The sequence below is a fragment of the Lutra lutra genome, chromosome 3 (assembly GCF_902655055.1).
Source record: "Lutra lutra chromosome 3, mLutLut1.2, whole genome shotgun sequence".
Taxonomy (NCBI): Eukaryota; Metazoa; Chordata; class Mammalia; order Carnivora; family Mustelidae; genus Lutra; species Lutra lutra.
Genome location: NC_062280.1, coordinates 137519682 through 137540151, shown reverse-complemented (window position 1 = coordinate 137540151; position 20470 = coordinate 137519682). Strand labels below are relative to the sequence as shown.

Below are 20470 nucleotides of genomic sequence, written 5' to 3'. Positions count from 1 at the left end.
GTGGTTGCACCCAGTTTGCATTCCCACCAGCAGTGCACAGGGTTCCTTTTTGTTACATCCTCACCAACACCTGTTGTTTCTTGTGTTGTTGATTTTAGCCATTCTGACAGGTGTGAGGTGTTATTGTGGTTTTGATTTGCATTTCCCTTGGTTGTGGGTGATGTTGAGTATCTTCACCTGTGTCTGTTGAATGTATGAATTTATGAAGTGTACTGGAGATATATATATATCTATATCACAGCAGCCAATAAGAAAACAAAACTTTAAAATACCATTTAAAATAATATCAAAGACTTCTGGGGAAGATGGTAGAATAGGAGGACTTTCAAGCTCATCTCCTCACATAGATAAAACTAAATAAAGGCATCAGTGTAAATAACCCAAAAAATGACACGGAGACTGGCAGAACACACTCCACAGGTAAATGTAGAGAAGGGGCCACTGAAAGAGGGTAGTAAGGACAGAGACATGGTCTGGAGCTAAAGAGACTCATACAACTGTCTGCAGGAGGGAGGGGTGCTGCAGGCATGGTGAGGGGAGAAAAACAAACCTCCACATCATGGAGCCCATATAAGGAAGAAGAATCCCCATTACATTTGGCTTTGAAAACCAGAAGGGCCAAATTTTGTGAGTTCTTACAATCAGTGGGACTTAAAACATGGAATTTCAAAAGTCAGCAGGAGTAAGAAAATTGGGAAGCACAAAAGCAGTTAAAGTAAGTATAACTATAAAAAACAGTGAGCATACTTAGAAAGTAAAAGTAAATTATGACACCACATACCTAAATCGTGGAGAAGAGAGGAGTAAAGAATGAATTCAAACTTAAGTGACCATTGACTCAATATGGTTTATTATATGCAGAAGATGTTACATATAAACCTAACAGTAACCACAAATCAAAAACTGGTAATAGACATGCAAAGAAGAAAGAGAAAGGAATCCAAATGTATCATTAAAGAAAGCCAGCTAGTTGTGAGAGAAGATAGCAAGGAAAGAAAGAGAGAACTACCGAAACAACCATGAAACGAGTAACAAAATGACAAATACATATCCATCGATAATTGCTTTGAATGTAAATGGACTCAATGCTCCAATCAAAAGACATAAAGAGATGGAATGGAAAAAAATAACCAAGACCCAGCTATATGCTGCCTCCAAGAGACTCATTGCAAACCTAAAGACACATGCACATTGAAAGTGAAGAGATGGAGAATGCATGCAAATGGATGTGAAAAGAAAGCTGGGGTAGCAATACTTACATCAAACAAAATAGAATTTAAAACAGATTGTAACTTGAGACAAAGAAGGACACTATAATCATAAATGGAACAATCCAACAGGAAGATACAACAATTGTAAATATTTATGTACCTAAATACATAAAGCAGCTAATAACAAACATAAAAGAAGTAACTGAGAGTCATACAACAGTAGTAGAGGACTTTAACACCTCACTTACATCAATGGACTGGTCATCCAAACAGAAAATCATCAAGGAAACAATGGCTTTGAATAACACATGGGACCATATTGAATTAACAGATACATTCAGAACATTCCATCCTGAAGCAGCAGAATATACATTTTTTTCAAGTACACATAGAATGTTGTACAGAACAGAGAACAAATTAGACCACAAAACATGTCTCAACAAATCCACAAAGATCCAAGTCCTAGCATGCATCTTTTCTGACTACAACTATGGAACTAAGAATCAACAACAAGAAGAGATCTGGAAAGATCACCAATACATGGAGATTAAATAACATGCTACTAAACAATGAACAGGTCAATCAAGAAATCAAAGAGGAAATCAAAAGATACACAGAGTCAAATGAAAATGAAACACAATGGTTCAAAATCTTTGGGGTGCACCAAAAGCTATTCTAAGAGAGAAGTTTATAGCAATACAGGCCCACCTCAAGTAGAAGTCTCAGATACACAATCGAACCTTATACCTAAAGGAGCTAGAAAAAGAAGATCAAACAGATAAAGGAAATAAAGTTCATACTCAATGGTGAAAGACTGGGAAAATTTAACCATGAATGAAGAAACGAAACTTCTGAGGAAAAATAATCAAATGGATGAACCTCATCTGTTTCAAGCTGAGAAAGATTTATTTCCTGAAGGCAGTGAAAATACAGGCCTTGGAAGCAGTAGTTCTAACTGCCAGGAGACAAAAGAATGAGTAGGATCCAATACCAGTAGAATGAGACAGTCTCAGAATCATCTACAGAAAAAAATGACGATGTTACAGAAGTTTTAGATGGATTATTTACGTACAGTTCTACTTTTACACTGTATGAAATTTTAATGAAAAAAAGTGGACAAAATTAGCTCTACAAGATAAGCAGATTGTAAAATAAAGTACTTTATGGGATAAGTCCTAAAAGAGTTGTTCATGCAGAACTGTAAATTATGAGCTCTTCTGGGTCTTGCTTAGTACTGATTTTTTTTTGGAGGGGGCAGGGGCCTCTGGTTAAATTTCAGTTTGTATATAGTTTTTTTAAAATTTAGAATTAAAGTTTTTATTTTAGTTTTAGAAAAGATTTTATTTATTTGAGAGAGAGAGAGTGAGAGAGAGCAAGAGTGTGCACATGCATGAGTGGTGGAAGGGGCAGAGGGAGAAGGAAAGAAGCCTCAAGCCAGCTCCTCCATGAGCCCAGAGTTTGACCCAGAGTTCAGTCCCAGGACCCTGAGATCATGACCTGAGCCAAAACCAAGAGTAAGACACTTAACCAACTGAGTCACCCAGATGCCCCTAGAATTAGAATTTTTTTTTTAAAGATTTTATTTATTTGACAGACAGAGATCACAAGTAGGCAGAGAGGCAGGCAGAGAGAGAGGAGAAAGCAGGCTCCCTGCTGAGCAGAGAGCCCGATGCGGGGCTTGATCCCAGGACCCTGAGATCATGACCTGAGCCGAAGGCAGAGGCTTTAACCCACTGAGCCACCCAGGCGCCTCTAGAATTAGAATTTTTAAATGGAAGTAGCAATTACAATTTGTAAACCTTTGGAGAGTATCACCTTTAGTTTATAGATATACATGAAAGCTTTTTGTCTTGTCTTTTTCTGACAGCTTTAGCAGTTTTCATATTTTGGTCAAAGTTTCAACATTTTACCATATGAATTATATGGTTTTGTGTTCGTTCCATACTACTTATAAATATATATTACCTATATTTATCTCTTACAGGAAAATATAAAATTTATCCCCTTAGAATAATATGTGTTTATATGTAATGTAGTATATACCATATAATATATAATATACATAATATAGCATGCAATATAATATTATGTAAAATATATAACATGTTATATGATTACATAAAAACTATATATAATAGGGATGCCTGGGTGGCTCAGTTGGTTAAGCAGCTGCCTTCGGCTCAGGTCATGATCCCAGCGTCCTGGGATCGAGTCCCACATCGGGCTCCTTGCTCGGCGGGGAGCCTGCTTCTCCCTCTGCCTCTGCCTCTGCCTGCCATTCTGTCTGCCTGTGCTTGCTCTCTCTCCCTCTCTCTCTGACAAATAAATAAAAAATCTTTAAAAAAAAAACCTATATATAATATACAACTCAATGATATATAAATTATCTAGTTTATAGTTTATAAATTTATAGAATTTATAATAAAATTACATAATGTATAAACTAAAAATATGTACTTATATAAACTATATACTGTGTATGTTAAATTTGATTATAGGTACATGTTAATATATACATGTTATATTTTTATATATATAACTATATCTAAATATACAACTATTTTTCTAGGCTTTGTTTTTCTGTTTCTATAAAAGATGAATTTATATTATATATGTCCATAAATAAAATGTATATTTACATATTATAACATATACTAAATGTATTGTATATAACTCCATATTTTATATACATAATTATATATCCTATATTGTGTAGTCTAACATATATTACATATAAATACACATATATTATCCTAAGGGGAAAATGTTGTTATTTTTGCATTTCTAAGAGATGAGTATATACATAAATATATATGCAATATGTATTTATAAATAGAATAAAATATACTACATATAATTTATATGTAATTGTAAATTACATTAAATTTTATTCTATGTAATATATGACATATATATATAAACATATACTATTCTAAGAGGGAAATATATTATCCTATTATAGTAATATCAATTTATTATATAATATTTATAACTATTATTTACTATATATCTTATAGTACACTGTATATAATATACATTTATATAATTGTATACATATTATATCAAGGGGGAAAATGTTTTATTTTTCTGTTTGTCTAAAAGATGAATCAAATGGATACTTTTTTTTCAATTGATAATCATTGAGTTCATCTCTCTCAAGGCAGTTTCTTTCTGACTACATATATTCCTTGACTTGTCATGGGGTTCGTTCCCAACAAACCCATTTTTGATTGAAGATATTAAAAGTAAAAAATACATTTAATACACAAAACCTACCCAACATCATAACTTAGCCTAGCCTACTTTTTCTTTTTTATGTTATGTTATGTTAGTCACCATACAGTACATCATTATTTTTTGATGTAGTGTTCTGTGATTCACTGTTTGTGTATAACGCAGTGCTCCATGCAATACATGCCCTCCTTAATACCCATCACCAGGCTAACCCAATCCCCCACCCACCCTCCCCTCTGAAACCCTCAGTTTGTTTCCTGGAGTCTGTAGACTCTCATGGTTCATCTCCCCCTCTGATTTCCCCCACTTCATTTTTCCCTTCCTTCTCCTAATGTCCTCCACACTATTCCTTATGTTCCATATATAAAGAAAACCATATGATAATTGTCTTTCTCTGCTTGACTTATTTCACTTAGCGTAATCCCCTCCAGTTCCAGCCATGTTGATGCAAATGATGGGTATTCACCCTTTCTGATGGCCGAGTAATTTTACATTGTATATATGAGCCACATCTTCTTTATCCATTCATCTGTTGAAGGGCATCTCAGCTCCTTATAGTTTGGCTATTGTGGACATTGTTGCTATGAACACTGGGGTGCATGTACCCCTTCTTTTCACTAAATCAGTATCTTTGGGGTAAATACCCAGTAGTACAATTGCTGGGTCCATAGGGTAGCTCTATTTTTAATACTCCATACTGTTTTCCAATGTGGCTGTACCAACTTACATTCTGACCAACAGTGTTAGAGGGTTCCCCTTTCTCTGCATCCTCTCCAACATTTGTTGTTTCCTGCCTTGTCAATTTTTGCCATTCTAACTGGTGTGTAAGGAGGGATCTCAATGTGGTTTTAATTTGAATTTCCCTGATAGCTAATGATATTGAACTTGTTTTCATGTGTCTGTTAGCCATTCGTATGTCTTCTTTGGAGAAGCATCTGTTCATGTCTTCTGCCCATTTTTTGACTTATTTGGTTTTTTGGGTGTTGAGTTTGAGAAGTTCTTCATAGATCTTGGATACCAGTCCTTTATCTGTAATGTCATTTACAAATATCTTCTGAAGTCAAACTCTCTCTCCATAGATGGCATGATACTTTATGTAGAAAACCCAAAATCCTCTACCCCCAAATTACTAGAATTCGTACAGAAATTCAGTAATGTGGCAGGATACAAAATCAATGTACAGAAATCAGTTGCTTTCTTCTACACTAACAATGAAAATATAGAAAGGGAAATTAGAGAATCGATTCCATTTACTATGGCACCAACAACCATATGATACCTGGAAATAAACCTAACCAAAGAGGTAAAGGATCTATACCCAAGGAACTACAGAACACTCATGAAAGAAATTAAAGAAGACACAAAAAGATGGAAAAACATTCCATGCTCATGGATTGGAAGAATAAACATTGTTAAAATATCTATGCCGCCCAGAGCAATCTATACCTTCAACGCCATCCCGATCAAAATACCAAAGGTATTTTTCAAAGTACTGGGACAAACAATCCTAAAATTTGTATGGAACCAGAGAAGATCTTGAATCACCAAGGAAATGTTGAAAAAGAAAAACGATGCTAGGGGCATCACATAGCCTGATTTCAAGCTTTATTTCAAAGCTATGATCACCAACACAGCATAGGACTGGCACAAAAACAGACACATAGACCAATGAAACAGAGTAGAGAGCCCAGATATGGGCCCTCAACTCTATGGTCAGCTAATCTTCAACAAAGCAGGAAAAAATATCCAGTGGAAAAAAATACAGTCTCTTCAATAAATGGTGCTGGGAAAATTGGACAGGTATGTACAGAAGAATGAAATTCAACCATTGTCTTACACCATACAGAAAAATAAACTCTAAATGGATGAAAGACTTCAACACGAGGCAGGAATCCATCAAAATCCTAGAGAAGAACACAGGCAGTAACCTCTTCGATATCAGCCATAGCAACTTCTTTCAAGACACGTCTCCAAAGTCAAGGGAAACAAAAGCAAAAATGAACTTTTGGGACTTCATCAAGATAAAAGTCTCCTGCCCAGCAAAGGAAACCGTCAACAAAACAAAGCAGCCTAGTCTACCTTAATTGTGCTCAAAAACACATTATCCTACAGTTGGACAAAATCATTTGATAGGAAGTCTATTTTGTAGTAAAGTGTTGAATGTTTCATGTAATATATTGAATACTGCACTGAGTAGAAAAAACAAACATGGCTGTACAGATACACAATTGTTGTCAGGGTATCAACTGTACACGCTCACAATCACATAGCTGCTGTGAACTGCAGCTGATAAAAATAATTGCACAGAAGATCGCTAGCCTGGGAAAAGGTCAAAATTCAAACTTCAAAGTGTGAGGTCTACTGAATGCTTATCACTTTCACACTGTTGTGAAGTTGAGCATTTTTTATTTTTATTTTTTATTTAAATTCAAGTTAGTTAACATATAGTGTAGTATTGGTTTAAGGAGTAGAATTCAGTGATTCATCACTTCTATTTGACACCCAGTGCTTATCCCAACAAGTGCCTTCTTTAATGCCCATCACCCATTTAACCCATCCCCTACTCCACATCCCCTCCAGCAACCCTGAGTTTGTTCTTGTAACTACAGAGTCTCTCATAATTTACCTCCCCATTTTTTTAAAGATTTTATTTATTTATTTATTTGACAGAGTGAGATCACAAGTAGGCAGAGAAGCAGGCAGAGAGAGAGAGGAGGAAGCAGGCTCCCTGCCAAGCAGAGAGCCTGATACGGTACTCGATCCCAGGACCCTGAGATCATGACCTGAGCCGAAGGCCGAGGCTTAACCCACTGAGCCACCCAGGTGCCCCCGTTTTTTTAATCTTATTTTTCCTCCCCTTCCTCTATGTTCATGTTTTGTTTCTTAAATTCCACACAAAATTGAAATCATATATTCGTCTTTCTCTGACATTTCATTTAGCGTAATACACTCTAGTTCCATCCACGTTGTTGCCAATGGCAAGATTTCATCATTTTTGATGGCTGAGTAATATTCCATTATATATCTATATCTCACACTTCTTTTTCCACTCATCAGTCGATGGGCAACAGCCAAATCATGGAAAGAGCCCAAAAGCCAAAACTTTTTGATTGGAGTCTGTCTTTAATTCAAGATCTGGTCCTTCTGAAATCTTGGAAACTAAGCTGAAGTACCAGGTTAAGCACAGTCCAAGAGATCTGTTCAAACTAATATTCGTCTATCTCCTTTTGTATTGCTTGAGAAAAAGACTTCATGATTTTTGAGAAAATATTTTTTGACTTGGAAATTATTCAAACATGAGCTTACTATTTTGTAGAATGAATACTTATTAAGCTGACATGAGACCGTCTCAGAAGCACAAGGCAGGTTCACTGCACTGCTTGTTTTTCAGAATATTTGTGAATATTACACATTTTTTTTCTAAAATATTCTAGAGTATGCAATGGTCAATAGAATTAAATATACCATTGTACTGGAAGAATTAATGTATATCTTTAGTGATATACTTGAACTAAATGACTAAAGGTTTAGGGGTGCATAGAAACCACAATAATTTGTGTAACATTTTGAAGTGCATTAAATATTTTTTAACATGATTCTTTAACAGCCAGTATTCTGTTTTTGTTATCAACACAAAGCATAATGACTACCCCAGATGCATGATTTTTAATTCACATCTTTAAAAGTCATGTGACTTGTACAACTTCCCTGTCAAAATTACTGGCTCCCAAATTTATACCTGTTTCTTCAGCTGTATCTTTTGATTTTTTAAAATTTTCTGTAAAGTAGATGTTATAAAATGTAACACCTTTGCTGTCTTCATGAAGTGGTGTATAATTGTATGATCCCTGTATGTAAACAGAATGCTTGTTTGTAAACAGGGCTTTTTAAAAAAAAATAATAAAGGGTTTATTTACTGATTTGAAAGAGACAGAGAGAGAGAGAGAGCATGCAAGCATGAGCAGGGGTATGTCCAGAGGGAGAAGGAGACTCCCTACCGAACAGGGAGCACAACACAGGGCTTGATCCCAGGACTCCAAGATCTTGACTTGAGCTGATAGCAGCTGCTTAACCAACTGAGCCATCCAGGTGCCCCTAAATACTTGGGCTTTTAATATAGAATTTTAGATAGCAGTAAATACTAGAGTTATAACAAGTAATATGTAAACGTTATAAGAACTGTACAACAATATTGAAGGAATCTCAGATTTTGGGCATTAAAATGTCAGTCAAAAAAGATGTATTATATGAATCCACTTATGTGAAATTCAAGAAAAAGTAAAACTAATTTTTACTTTTTACTAATTTTAATTTTTACTTTTACTAATAATTACCTCCAGTGTGTTGGGATATTGACTAAGAAAGAGCAAGAAATGTTCTATATATTGATAGGGGTGTTCGTTAAATGCATATATAACCTATATGTAATTTCATCAAGAGCCACTTAAGATTAGTGCAATTTATAGTATTTGTTATGCCCCAACAAAAGTATAATTATATATGCATGTTTATGTGTAGACTTATACATAATTATATCATGTATACATAATATAATTTTGTTGACCTTGGCCACATCAATGTCCTAGAGCTTCTTCACAGCCTGTTTGATCTCGTGCTTGTTGGCTTTGACTCCACAATGAACACAGTGTGTTATTGTTTTCTATTTTCTTCATGGCTGACTCCATAGTCAGGGGAAATTGATGATGGCATAGTGGTCAAGCTTGTTTCTCCTGGGGGTGTTCTTCTGAGGATATTTGGGCTGCCTTCAGAGATACAACGTCTTGGGCCCATCAGAATGTAGGTGATCTGCAGATCTTTTTTTGATGACCATGGATGACTTTCAGCACTACTTTCTTGATCTTCTAAGCTTTTGACTTGGCTTTGGGTTTGAGAGGGACAGGGGCTTCCTTGTCTTTGTTGTCATCTTCATGGAAGGGTGAAATAATTTAATCCACAGAATCTAAGGCAGTATGCTTCCACTATAACTTAGGACCTAAGAACATATGTTTTATTTTAAGAATTCTCATCCTCTTCTCTTATGATAAGACTATAAAAATGACCATAATTTATTGCAATTCCTGCTATCAAGAGATGCAGTCTGTTCTACTCCTTGAATCTGGACTGAATTGTAAATTTTCTTTGTACCACAGAATGACGTAGAAGCCACATTATACTAGTTTGGACCTGGGCTGTTAAGGGGTCTGTTAAGGGCTTTTGCTTGCTGCTTGTGGGACCCTTGCCACTGCTACCATGTGAACAAGCCTGAACTAGTCTGTTGGAGCATGAGACATCACATGGAGACATCAAACCATCCCATTTATTTATTTTTTATTTTTTTTAAGATTTTACTTATTTATTTAAACACATGAGTGTGAGTGAGCAGGGAGAGGGGCAGAGGAAGAGGGAGAAAAACCTCAAGCAGAATTTGTGCTGAGTGTGTGGAACCCAACACCGGGCTCAATCTCATGACCCTAAGATCATGACCTGAACCAAAATCAAGAGTTGGATCCTTAACTAACTGAGCCACCCAGGTACCTCTCCAACCACACCGTTTTAGAATAGCCAACCCTCGGATGCCAAGTAGCTACCCGCAGATGTATGCATCAGCCTGGCTGTGATTAGTCAAATCTGTCCCTGATCAGCAGAACCACCCAGTCAAGCCCAACCTAAATTCAAAAGCCACATTATCATGAATGAAGTAAATCGTTGGTGCTATAAGTCCCTAATTTTTTGGGTGGTCAGTTACACAGCAAAAACTAATTACTCTCAGTCCATTATAATTCTTTACCAGAGACAGTAAATTTTTGGAACACTGCCATCTCTGGGCCAATATTAAACTTATGACTCCACAGTCTATGTTTACTGAGAATTATGAGCACTTGTTAAATACACTTACCTTAATGGGATTCCTATAGAAAGACTCCTTTCCTGAAGATGGGAATGACATGGCAATGATACGCTCTGTAAGCCAAAATAGTCACTACTATGAATATCATTATAAATGTGAAACAATATATGAGAACTGAACTTATATACAATCAGACTCCTTTTTCATAGAAAAGAACTTTCTGGATTAAGAATGACAGGGAAGAAAGCTACTTCTCAGTATAGTCAAGAAAACATTAAATTATCTGCTATAATGACCGTTAAACTCACACAGTGTTCTTTTTTTTTTTTTTTTAAGATTTTATTTGTTTATTTGACAGAGAGAGATCACAAGTAGACAGAGAGGCAAGCAGGGGGGGGGGGGAAGCAGGCTCCCTGCTGAGCAGAGAGCCCGATGCGGGACTCGATCCCAGGACCCTGAGATCATGACCTGAGCTGAAGGCAGCGGCTTAACCCACTGAGCCACCCAGGCACCCTCACACAGTGTTCTTAAGACTCAACTGGTTCCCTCCATATGGGACAGATTTGTGTTGACCAATGGTGAGAATTCATTTCCGATGTAGACACCAAAGAAAAATGAGAAATCTGGGTTCCAGCAATGGGGGAACTCTCAGGGTGCCTTCCAGAGTTCCTGACTCAGAAAACTGAGATCTCTTATTCTCCAGAGTTTCTGGAAGAGAACAGGTCTTTCTGAAATCCTTGTACCCCAGAAAGATAGTAGAACTCAAATTCCAAACCAAATAAAAGGAGCCAACTGGAAATCCATTCAATTTCCTGGAAGGTAACCAAGCAGCCCTGATTTGAGAGGACAATGTAGATTTTCCATTGTCAGGGATAAACTACAGATATGTTGTGCCACCATACTGGCTCATGTCTTCATGGATAAAGAATGCTTTGAAAGAACATGGCTCAGACAAAGCAAGAACCAGATGAACATAATTACTCACACACCAGAAAGATTTGATGTTAATACAAGTAAATCAACAGTTAAACTTTACAAACCGGTAACATAAGTGAGGTCTAAGTCAAATCCATCCTTCTTGTACCGCCGTTTGTTTCCTGAAACCTGAGAGTTGAAAACAATCATTAACTTATGAGATGAAAAATCATCATAAAAATAAAGAATATTATATAGATATCTAAAACCCTTGTCAGTATTTCCTGAAGCAAACATATTCTGAATCATAAAGATATTTTGCCTGCTTACCATCCTTCTGGCCAGCTGTTCAAGATGTCTCTTTTGATGAACCAGATGAAAAACTCTTACAAGAATGACAAGTCGTAGAAGTCGAAAGAAAATTGTCAATCTAATGGTAAAGAGATTCATTTTTGCTTTAGAAATAGGATTTTGTCAATATGGATCAAACCTAGAGCTATAGTTCTTAACCAGGGGTGATTTTGCACACATACTGCCCCCCCCCACCAACCAAGGCTCCTAACCACCCACCTATAGGATACTTGGCAATGTCTGGAGCTACTTTTGGTTGTCACACTGTATGAGGGTGTGCTACTTGTACCTAGTGGGTAGAAGCCAGGAATGCTACTAAACACCAATGCACAGGACAGCCCTTATAACAAAAGAACTCTGTGGTCTGAAGTACCCATAGTGCAGAGGTTGAGAAACTCTGGGGGAGAGAAATAGTTATATGATAGACTTAGAATTTGTGGATTGAACTTTTGTGATTTAAGATGAGCATTTTCCCATCATTTTCACATCAAAACTTTCTTCTGTCAAAATGGTTCTTGTTCACCTGTGTCTTTCCCATCAGTATAGTATATGACACATTATCAGGCAGGCAGCTAACACATTATCAGGCAGGCAGCAGATTAAGATATTTCCCGAGTGTGCTAGCTGGTGGCTCTCCGACCATCAGAAAAAAACATGATGGCAGAGAACTGGATGGTTTGAATATGTGCTTCTCTAACTTGAGTGTGCATATGATTCAGTAGGTCTGGAGTAGGGCCTGAGGTGTTTTTCCTCTTGCATTTCTAGCAAGTTCTTTGGTGATACTGAGGTTGCCAGTCAGAGGACCATAGTGGATCTAGTTATTTTAAAACAACTTCAAAAGCCTATCATAGGACATCACATTTTATTGGGACCTGAATTGAATCCTAAGCTGTTGGAGTACAGAAAGGATCAAGATGTTGGGATTAATGAGTGAGCCACCCAACATCTCTATCTCAATATACATCTATTCCTTTTCTTCATTGCTACTGTAGGAAGAGGAAAAGGAGGGGGGAGGGGGACATTTTCAGTCTCTCATACACATTTTAGTTTCCTGATACCTAAACAGTTCTAACGTTGCCTCAGTTTTCTTCATTTCAGCTATACTGCAAAATTCCACTACCATGGTTCTACCTATGTCACCTTGTTTTCTGTTCCATTTGTCCTTTCTAAGAGAAATCTTCTTGGGAGTCACCCAAATTTTGGATATGTTCAAACTAGTACTCTCTTGGTTACAGGATAAACCCAGGAATTTCATGTGTAAGGAACTTGTAATTGAAGCTCAATGGGAATTCAGTGGGAATTTCTTTTTTTTTAATTTAAATTCAATTAGCCAACATATAATACATCATTAGTTTTTGATGCAATGTTCAATGATTCATTAGTTGACTAGAATACCCAGTGCTCATCACATCACATGCCCTCCTTAATGCCCATCGGGAGTATCACAATGCCTGGCTTCAAGCTGTATTACAAAGTTGTGATCATCAAGACAGCATGGTACTGGCACAAAAATAGACACATAAATCAATGGAATGGAATAGAGAGCCCAAAAATGGACCCTTAACCTAGGGTCAACCAATTTTTGAAAAAGCAGGAAAGAATATCCAATGGGAAAAAACGATCTTTTCAATAAATGGTACTAGGAAAGTTGGACAGCCACATGCAGAATGAAACTGGATCATTTCCTTACACCATACACAAAGATAAACTCATAATGGATGAAAGACCTAAATGTGAGATAGGAATCCATCAAAATCCTAGAGGAGAACAAAGGCAATAACCTCTTAAACCTCAGTGGGAATTTCAAAACGTAGAGAAGCTAAAGTGAGTACAAGAGGCAAAGTCCCAACTTTCTTCTTTGGGGGCTCCATGTTCTTTATTCAGCTAAAGGTACTTAATCTGTATACCCTTCACTCTTCCTAAATACAACCATTCTTTAGTTTCTAAGTATGTGGAAATTTGTCTAAATATTTCATTTTTGGTAGCTTATTTGGCTCAGGATCAGCACATTCAGACTTAGAAAGATTATACAAAAGGAAAAATACAGAAAAAGACCCCCGCCCCCAAAAAAGAAAAAAAATTAAACTTTAAGAGAAATAAACATATATATCTTACCTGGGGATAGTTTGAAGAGACTTAAAGTCACAAAACATATAAATAATATTAATCAGTAGAGTCATTACAATAATGACAGCATCCAAGAAGTTAAGTGCATCAGAAAAATAGTATCTTATCCTGCAGTATAAAACAAAAAATATTAGTGTATGCTGTCCCAAAGAAATAAGGATATTTTAAGAACACAAATTATTGGACTTACTCCATTAAGCATTCTAGTTTAATGGATTCTTTAAAATGCATACTAGACTAGACTAAGGATGAAAACATCCAAATTGTATCTTATTTTATACACACAAGTGACAAAAGCATCAATATGGCAACTTAAGTATGGTAAGAGATAGAACCAAACCATTGAATAAGAGGCAAGCAATGCCTTCACGTATTGGGTGAGAAAGATGGGCTGTTTGGCAATACTACTGAGCACCAGAAGCTAAATGTGTCACAGCCTTAGAGCAAGTGGGCTGTGAGGATTGTGCAAGAGAAACACACAGTCCAGTAATTTGGTTTGCAAACTATGGCTTTGTGCCTACAGTAGAATCCCTGTAGACTGGGATTTCCCCTGTAAAAGTTGAACTTCTATCCACTTTGCCTTTCTCCCCAACACTGGCTCCTTTAGCCAGGAGCACTGGTGCTCCAAGGAACTCTTCTTGGAATTCTGGAGTAGCTCCTCTAAGGCTCTGAGTAACCTGGGGGTAAAAACTGTCCTTGGTTCTGAAGTAGGAGGATAGAAGTTCAGCAGAAGAGGAGACAAGTAGCATTCTGAAATGCTCTACATGAAATGAGACTGGGGAATTAGTCCCTGATTCTCACTGCTGACATCTTCCAGGGCTTGGCCCACTTCATTCACCTTTTCATAAATCCAGCAAGCAAAGAAAATCAGCTGCTGCCTCACCACCAAGCTTCACTGATGGGATGAGCATGCCACAGATCTCTTAATGCACTTCACCATAAATATTTTTTCAACCGAGGTAGGGGATTGTTCATTACCTATTATCTAGTATTGATACACTGTCAGATTTTATTTAGATTCATCTCTTGTTGAGATTTATATTCATAGCTCACACACATTTTCCTCGTAATAATGTGCACACGGACACACAATAGTTGCCTGGCCCCACTTTGCAAACTCTTTAATCTTTACCTGTTGAAGGATCTGCAACATATTGCTGGAAACTAGAGTGCCAGCGGCAACAATAATATTAAAGCCCAATCCAGGAGAAATTAGAATTTGGATTGTTTTCTTGTTGACCATTCCTCCAAGGGGAATAGTTTTTCTTTTCTTTTTACTTTTTTTTTTTTTTAGTTATTGATCTAGTCTTCCATGATTCATTATTTGTGTATAACACCCAGTGTTCATTGCAATACGTGCCCTCCTTAATACCCATCATCAGACTAACCCAACCCTAACCTCCTCCCTCTGAAACCCTCAGTTTGTTTCCCAGAGTCCATAGTCTCTCATTGTTCGTATCCTGCTCTGATTCCACCCCCTTCATTTTCCCCTTCCTTCTCCTAATGTCCTCCATGCTATTCCTTATGTTCCACATATAAGTAAAACTATATCATAATTGTCTTTCTCTGCTCGACTTATTTCACTTAGCATAATCCCTTCTAATTCCATCCATGTCAATCCATATATACAATGGAATATTACTCAGCCATGAGAAAGGATGAATACCCATCATTTGCATTGAGGAGAATTATTTTGATAAAGAGGGACACATTTGTTAGGTTGCCTTGGTAATTATTTTGGGATGTTGCTCATAGCAGTACAAAATAGCTTCACATGCTTTTAAACAATTAATCAAACTTACCCTTTTACATATGCTTGAAGAAGAACATCCATCAAAAAAAATAAAGCAATAGCTAAAGAAATTGAACGATATTCCAAAGGAATATATGTTGTGCTATTAGTGATGATCAGGTCTGTAACGATGAGAGACAGATCCACAAAGACCAGCAAAATTCCAAATATTCTACAACAGAGAAATTGAATAAAGATAAAGTGTTTTTTACTCTTAAAGTTAGACTACATTTAGGCCAATGATATATCAAAATGTCACATAGGATTAAATTGTCCACTGGTACAGAATACTGTGTTGCCTTAGAATCTCAAAACAATTACTAAGTTTTCACCCAATGGAAGCAACTGTTAGAGAACTAAAATTCCCATACCAACATTTCATGTTATCATGCCCTTTTACAAAGGACACATCAGATTAATGCTTCAAGATAGCACAGGCAACCTGAATTAAAATTACATGTCTCGGGCGCCTGGGTGGCTCAGTTGGTTAAGCGACTGCCTTCGGCTCAGGTCATGATCCTAGAGTCCCAGGATTGAGTCCCGCATCGGGCTCCCAGCTCCACGGGGAGTCTGCTTCTCCCTCTGACCTTCTCCTCACTCATGCTCTCTCTCACTGTCTCTCTCTCTCTCAAATAAATAAATAAAATATTAAAAAAAATTACATGTCTCAACTTGTAAACTTACCTTAAATGCGAAAATTTTTTAAGGGGCTTCCACCAATATCTCATAATAAATAGAATCTCATTCTTATTGATAACTTTCACAAATTTAGCAATAAAAACCAAGTGAGAGCATGACTAACATGCCCTTAAAAGTCCACTTTGACTAGTAAGATGTTTTATCAGTGAGATTATATATTAATAGATGCTTCTAGCACAGTGCTGGGCACATGGGAAGGAATTCAGTTCCATAAATACATACATGATTGAACTCTAAAGTACTTCCAAAATCTTGCTTTCATATATTCTAAACACATTCTTCATAAACTGATTAAACTACTTGTATAATCTATGAAGATAAATTTATTAGTCCTCAAAATACTTTCTTATAATTCCAATGCAAATTAAAATATTATAAATTTGTCATAAATTTTTAATAATCTTTGTACTATATGGTGGCTAACTGAACATAATAAAAATTAAAAATTAATTTTAATTTTAATTTTAAATACATTTAAAAGAAAGCAAGTATTTTGTATGACTCTATATCATGGCAGGAAATCTCACAGTCACGTAGAGAAGTCCAAGTAGAATGCTTCCAGAATTAAGGAGTACTTCTAGACAAATAAAGTGTTTAATACAAACACTTGGATTTTAAAAAGCATCCTTCATTAATTTACTTTTACAGGTAGAAAAAATATACTAATATATTATTATTAGGCTTAGATACCATTTCTTTGCAAATCTTAATGTTCAGCTTAAACTAAAATTTCAAGACAAATTACATTAAATGGGGCACAAGGGCTTTTTAGCAACATATTGACAGTGAAAATGTGCCCCCCTGAGGTCCTTTATTATTAAAAAATATTTAACGCTAAGTCAAGCAGAGAGAGTCAATTATCATATGGTTTCAGTTATTTGCGGAGCATAACAAATAACATGGACATGGAGAGATGGAGAGGAGAAGGGAGTTGAGGGAAATTGGAAGGGGAGGTGAACCATGAAAGATTATGGACTCTGAAAACCTGAGGGTTTTGAAGGGACAGGGGGTGGGAGGTTGGGGGATCCAGGTGGTGGGTATTAAGGAGGGCACGTATTGCATGGAGTATTGGGTGTGGTGCAAAAACAATGAATACTGTTACGCTGAAAAGAAATTTTAAAAAAATTTTAATGATATGTGTAATTATCTCCTTTTCTAGGGTTTCACATACCTGAACGTTAGTGATGATGCAAGTGAGTACAAAATTCTACTAATCATGCTGCTGCAAAAAGAAGTAGAAATTAAATTCCAGAGTTTCAAGTTTATCACAGATTTCTTCTAATATAGAATATAAATTTAGCCAATAACAAAGGACAATATAGTTTGAAAGTTCTTCCGAAGTTTCACAGCAAAATATTCTTTACCAAGATTTTCAATGTTCTGCTTCATGATTTTTAAACTTTCATATGTAGATAAATGCAAATAAAACACTCAACTATGTTTAGTAATATTTCCATTGCCTGTAAAGCCCCAGTCCCAAGTTTATGGTATTATTAAATTTGGGTTCATTAACTAAAGCAAGATAACATGGAGACAGAAAGTCAGGGTAGAAGAGATCAATGTCCCATCTCTCCCATTAATGAACTGTGGGATCCTGTGCAAGTCATCAAACCTTGGCCAGACCTGTTTCCATAGCAGTAAAACAAAGCCCTTCAATAAATGATACTCTTGTCTTATAATATTCATCTCTTGAAAAAAAAAAAAGACATACAGGAACACAACACTTAATCATTAATGAGAATCACATTGGAGTGGCAAGTGCACTTTGGAGATACAGAATTTTAGTAAGATACATTTCTTTTTTCTTTTTTTTTTAAGATTTTATTTTTTTATTTATTTGACAAAGAGAGGGAGATCACAAGTAGGCAGAGAGGCAGGGAGAGAGAAGGGGAAGCAGGCTCCCTGCTGAGCAGAGAGCCCAATGTGGGACTCAATCCCAGGACCCTGAGATCATGACCTGAACCGAAGGCAGAGGCTTAACCCACTGAGCCTCTCAAGTGCCCCAGTAAGATATATTTCAAAGGAGAAACACCCTAGAGACTGGCCTCATTCCATTAACAGAAGGAGGAGGAGCCCGTTTGATGGAGCCTCCAGCTATGCCTGGAGACAAGGTGAGCAAATTATTGCCCTGCTGAAATCTACAACATAAGACCCAAATTTCACCCCAAGTGGTATTTATGTAAAAGCAGTGCTTATAGCCTACACCCAAGACTAGACTGGCCAATGGAGTGAACAGATGAATATAATTGGGTCCTGCCAAAATTCAGTACTTATGAATGCTATTAGGCTAACCTGAGATATAAGAGCTCCCCACTGCCTGCAAATTCTCCCTCCCCAAACTGCGCTCACTGCCTCTGCCTAGGCTTAGGAAGCTGAGGCTAATGTGGACACATGACTGATTGGCCAAAAGAGGGGAATTGCCCTGAGGCTGCCATTTTCTTAAAACACACCCTTCTGATCACACACAGACTGGATCTCTGGATAGTGAGGAAATGTTACAATAATTCTGAATTTACTTCACAAAGTGACAATACAGAACCCATGCCTGACAGAATTACAAGGCATGAAGGGGAGGCTTTAACTCCCCTATTTTTTTTTTCAGTGCCTCCCAAAACTACTCCAAGTAAATATACAGTTGAGATTTTTTTAAAAGACAGTGTGATAAGAGTGTAGCTTCAAACAACGTGTGTGGAGTTTGCAGAGAAAGAACTGTGACTCAGTAATTTTATATTCAGGAGAAGCAAAAGCACAAGGCAGTAAAATCAATTATATCTATAAAAATCAGTCAAGGGATTCATAAAATAAAAGGATATAAAGTCTGACATCACATATATAAAATGTGGTGGGAGATATACAAATATAGTGCTTTTAGAAAGGGTTCAAACTTAAGCTACCATCAATTTAATATAGACTACTATATGCAAAAGATGTTAGACATGAACCTAATGATAACAAATCAAAAACCTATAATTATGCAAAAAAAATAAAGAGAAAGGAATCCAAGCATATCACTAAATGACCCATTAAGCCACAAGGGAAGAGAGCAAGAGAAGAACTACAAAAATAACTATAAAGCAAGTAACAAAGGGGCACCTGGGTGGTTCAGTCAGTTAAACATCTGGCTTCTGCACAGGTCATGATCTCAGGGTCCTGAGATCAAGCCGCACATCTGGCTCTCTGCTCAGATGGGAGTCTGCTTCTCCCTCTCCCATGCCACTGCTCATGCTCTCTCTCACTTCCTCTCTCTCTCTCTCAAATAAAATCTAAAAAAAAAAAAATAAAAAATAAAACAAGTAACAAAATGGCAGTAAGTACATACCTATTAATAATTACTTAGAAGGTAAACAGACTAACTGCTCTAATAAAAAGACACAGGGTGACTGAATGGATAAGAACAAGACCTATCTATAAATGGTGCCTACAAGAGACTCATTTCAGATCTAAAGACATGTAGATTGAAAGTGAGAGGATAGAAAAACATTTACTATGCAAATAGAAGCAAAAGTCTAGGATAGCAATACTTAGATCAGAAAAACAGATTTTAAACAAAGACTGTAACAAGAGACAGAGACATAAACATAAAAGGAACAAACCAACAAGAAGGCATAATTGTATGCACCCAAATATAACCAATTAGGTGCTCAACGTAGGAGCACCTAAATCCATAAAGCAACTATTAACAGACATAAAGTAAGAAATTGAGAGTAATAACATAATAGTAGGGGACTTTAACACCCCACTTACATCAATGGATAGATCATCCAGACAGAAAATTAACAAGGTAACAGTAATTTTGAATCACACATTGGACTAGAGGGACCTAACACATATATTCAGAACATTCCATCGTAGAACAGCAGCATACATATTATTTTTGGGTACACATGGAACATTCTCCAGAATAGATCACATGTTAGGCCAGAAATCAAGTCTCAACAGATTCAAAAGGATTGAAATCATATCATGCATCTTTTCCAACCACACGGTACAAAACCAGAAATCAATCACAAGAAAAAAAATTTCTTTTAATTTTTTTATTTAAAAATTTTAATCAAAATTTTAAATTTAAAACTAAATAACCTGCTGCTAAACAATGAATGAGTCAACCAAGAAATCAAAGAGGAATTAAAAAATACATGAAGACAAATGAAAATGAAACACGATGGTCCAAAATCTTTGGGATGCAGCAAAAGCTGTTCTAAGAGGAAAGGCCTACCTCAATTAGCAAGAAATACCTCAGATAAACAACCTAACCTTACACCTAAAGGAACTGGAAAAAGGACAAAACCAAAG

The 20470-nt window shown here is 36.5% G+C and overlaps 2 protein-coding genes across 2 annotated transcripts in view; one reads left to right on the top strand and one right to left on the bottom strand.

Moving 5' to 3' along the window:
* The window catches only part of LOC125096359 (28S ribosomal protein S31, mitochondrial-like), a 764428-nt gene that overhangs the window by 132621 nt on the left and 611337 nt on the right, over positions 1 to 20470 (top strand). The gene's annotated exons all lie outside the window — the stretch shown is intronic.
* The window catches only part of LOC125096357 (phosphatidylinositol 3,4,5-trisphosphate 3-phosphatase TPTE2-like), an 83540-nt gene that overhangs the window by 40342 nt on the left and 22728 nt on the right, over positions 1 to 20470 (bottom strand). Inside the window, exons 6-11 of the mRNA XM_047723260.1 lie at positions 17349 to 17399; positions 15489 to 15650; positions 13675 to 13794; positions 11539 to 11638; positions 11334 to 11397; positions 10342 to 10406 (exon numbers count right to left, since the gene is read on the bottom strand). Coding sequence (XP_047579216.1) covers positions 10342 to 10406; positions 11334 to 11397; positions 11539 to 11638; positions 13675 to 13794; positions 15489 to 15650; positions 17349 to 17399 — 562 coding nt within the window. The remainder of the gene's footprint in view (positions 1 to 10341; positions 10407 to 11333; positions 11398 to 11538; positions 11639 to 13674; positions 13795 to 15488; positions 15651 to 17348; positions 17400 to 20470) is intronic.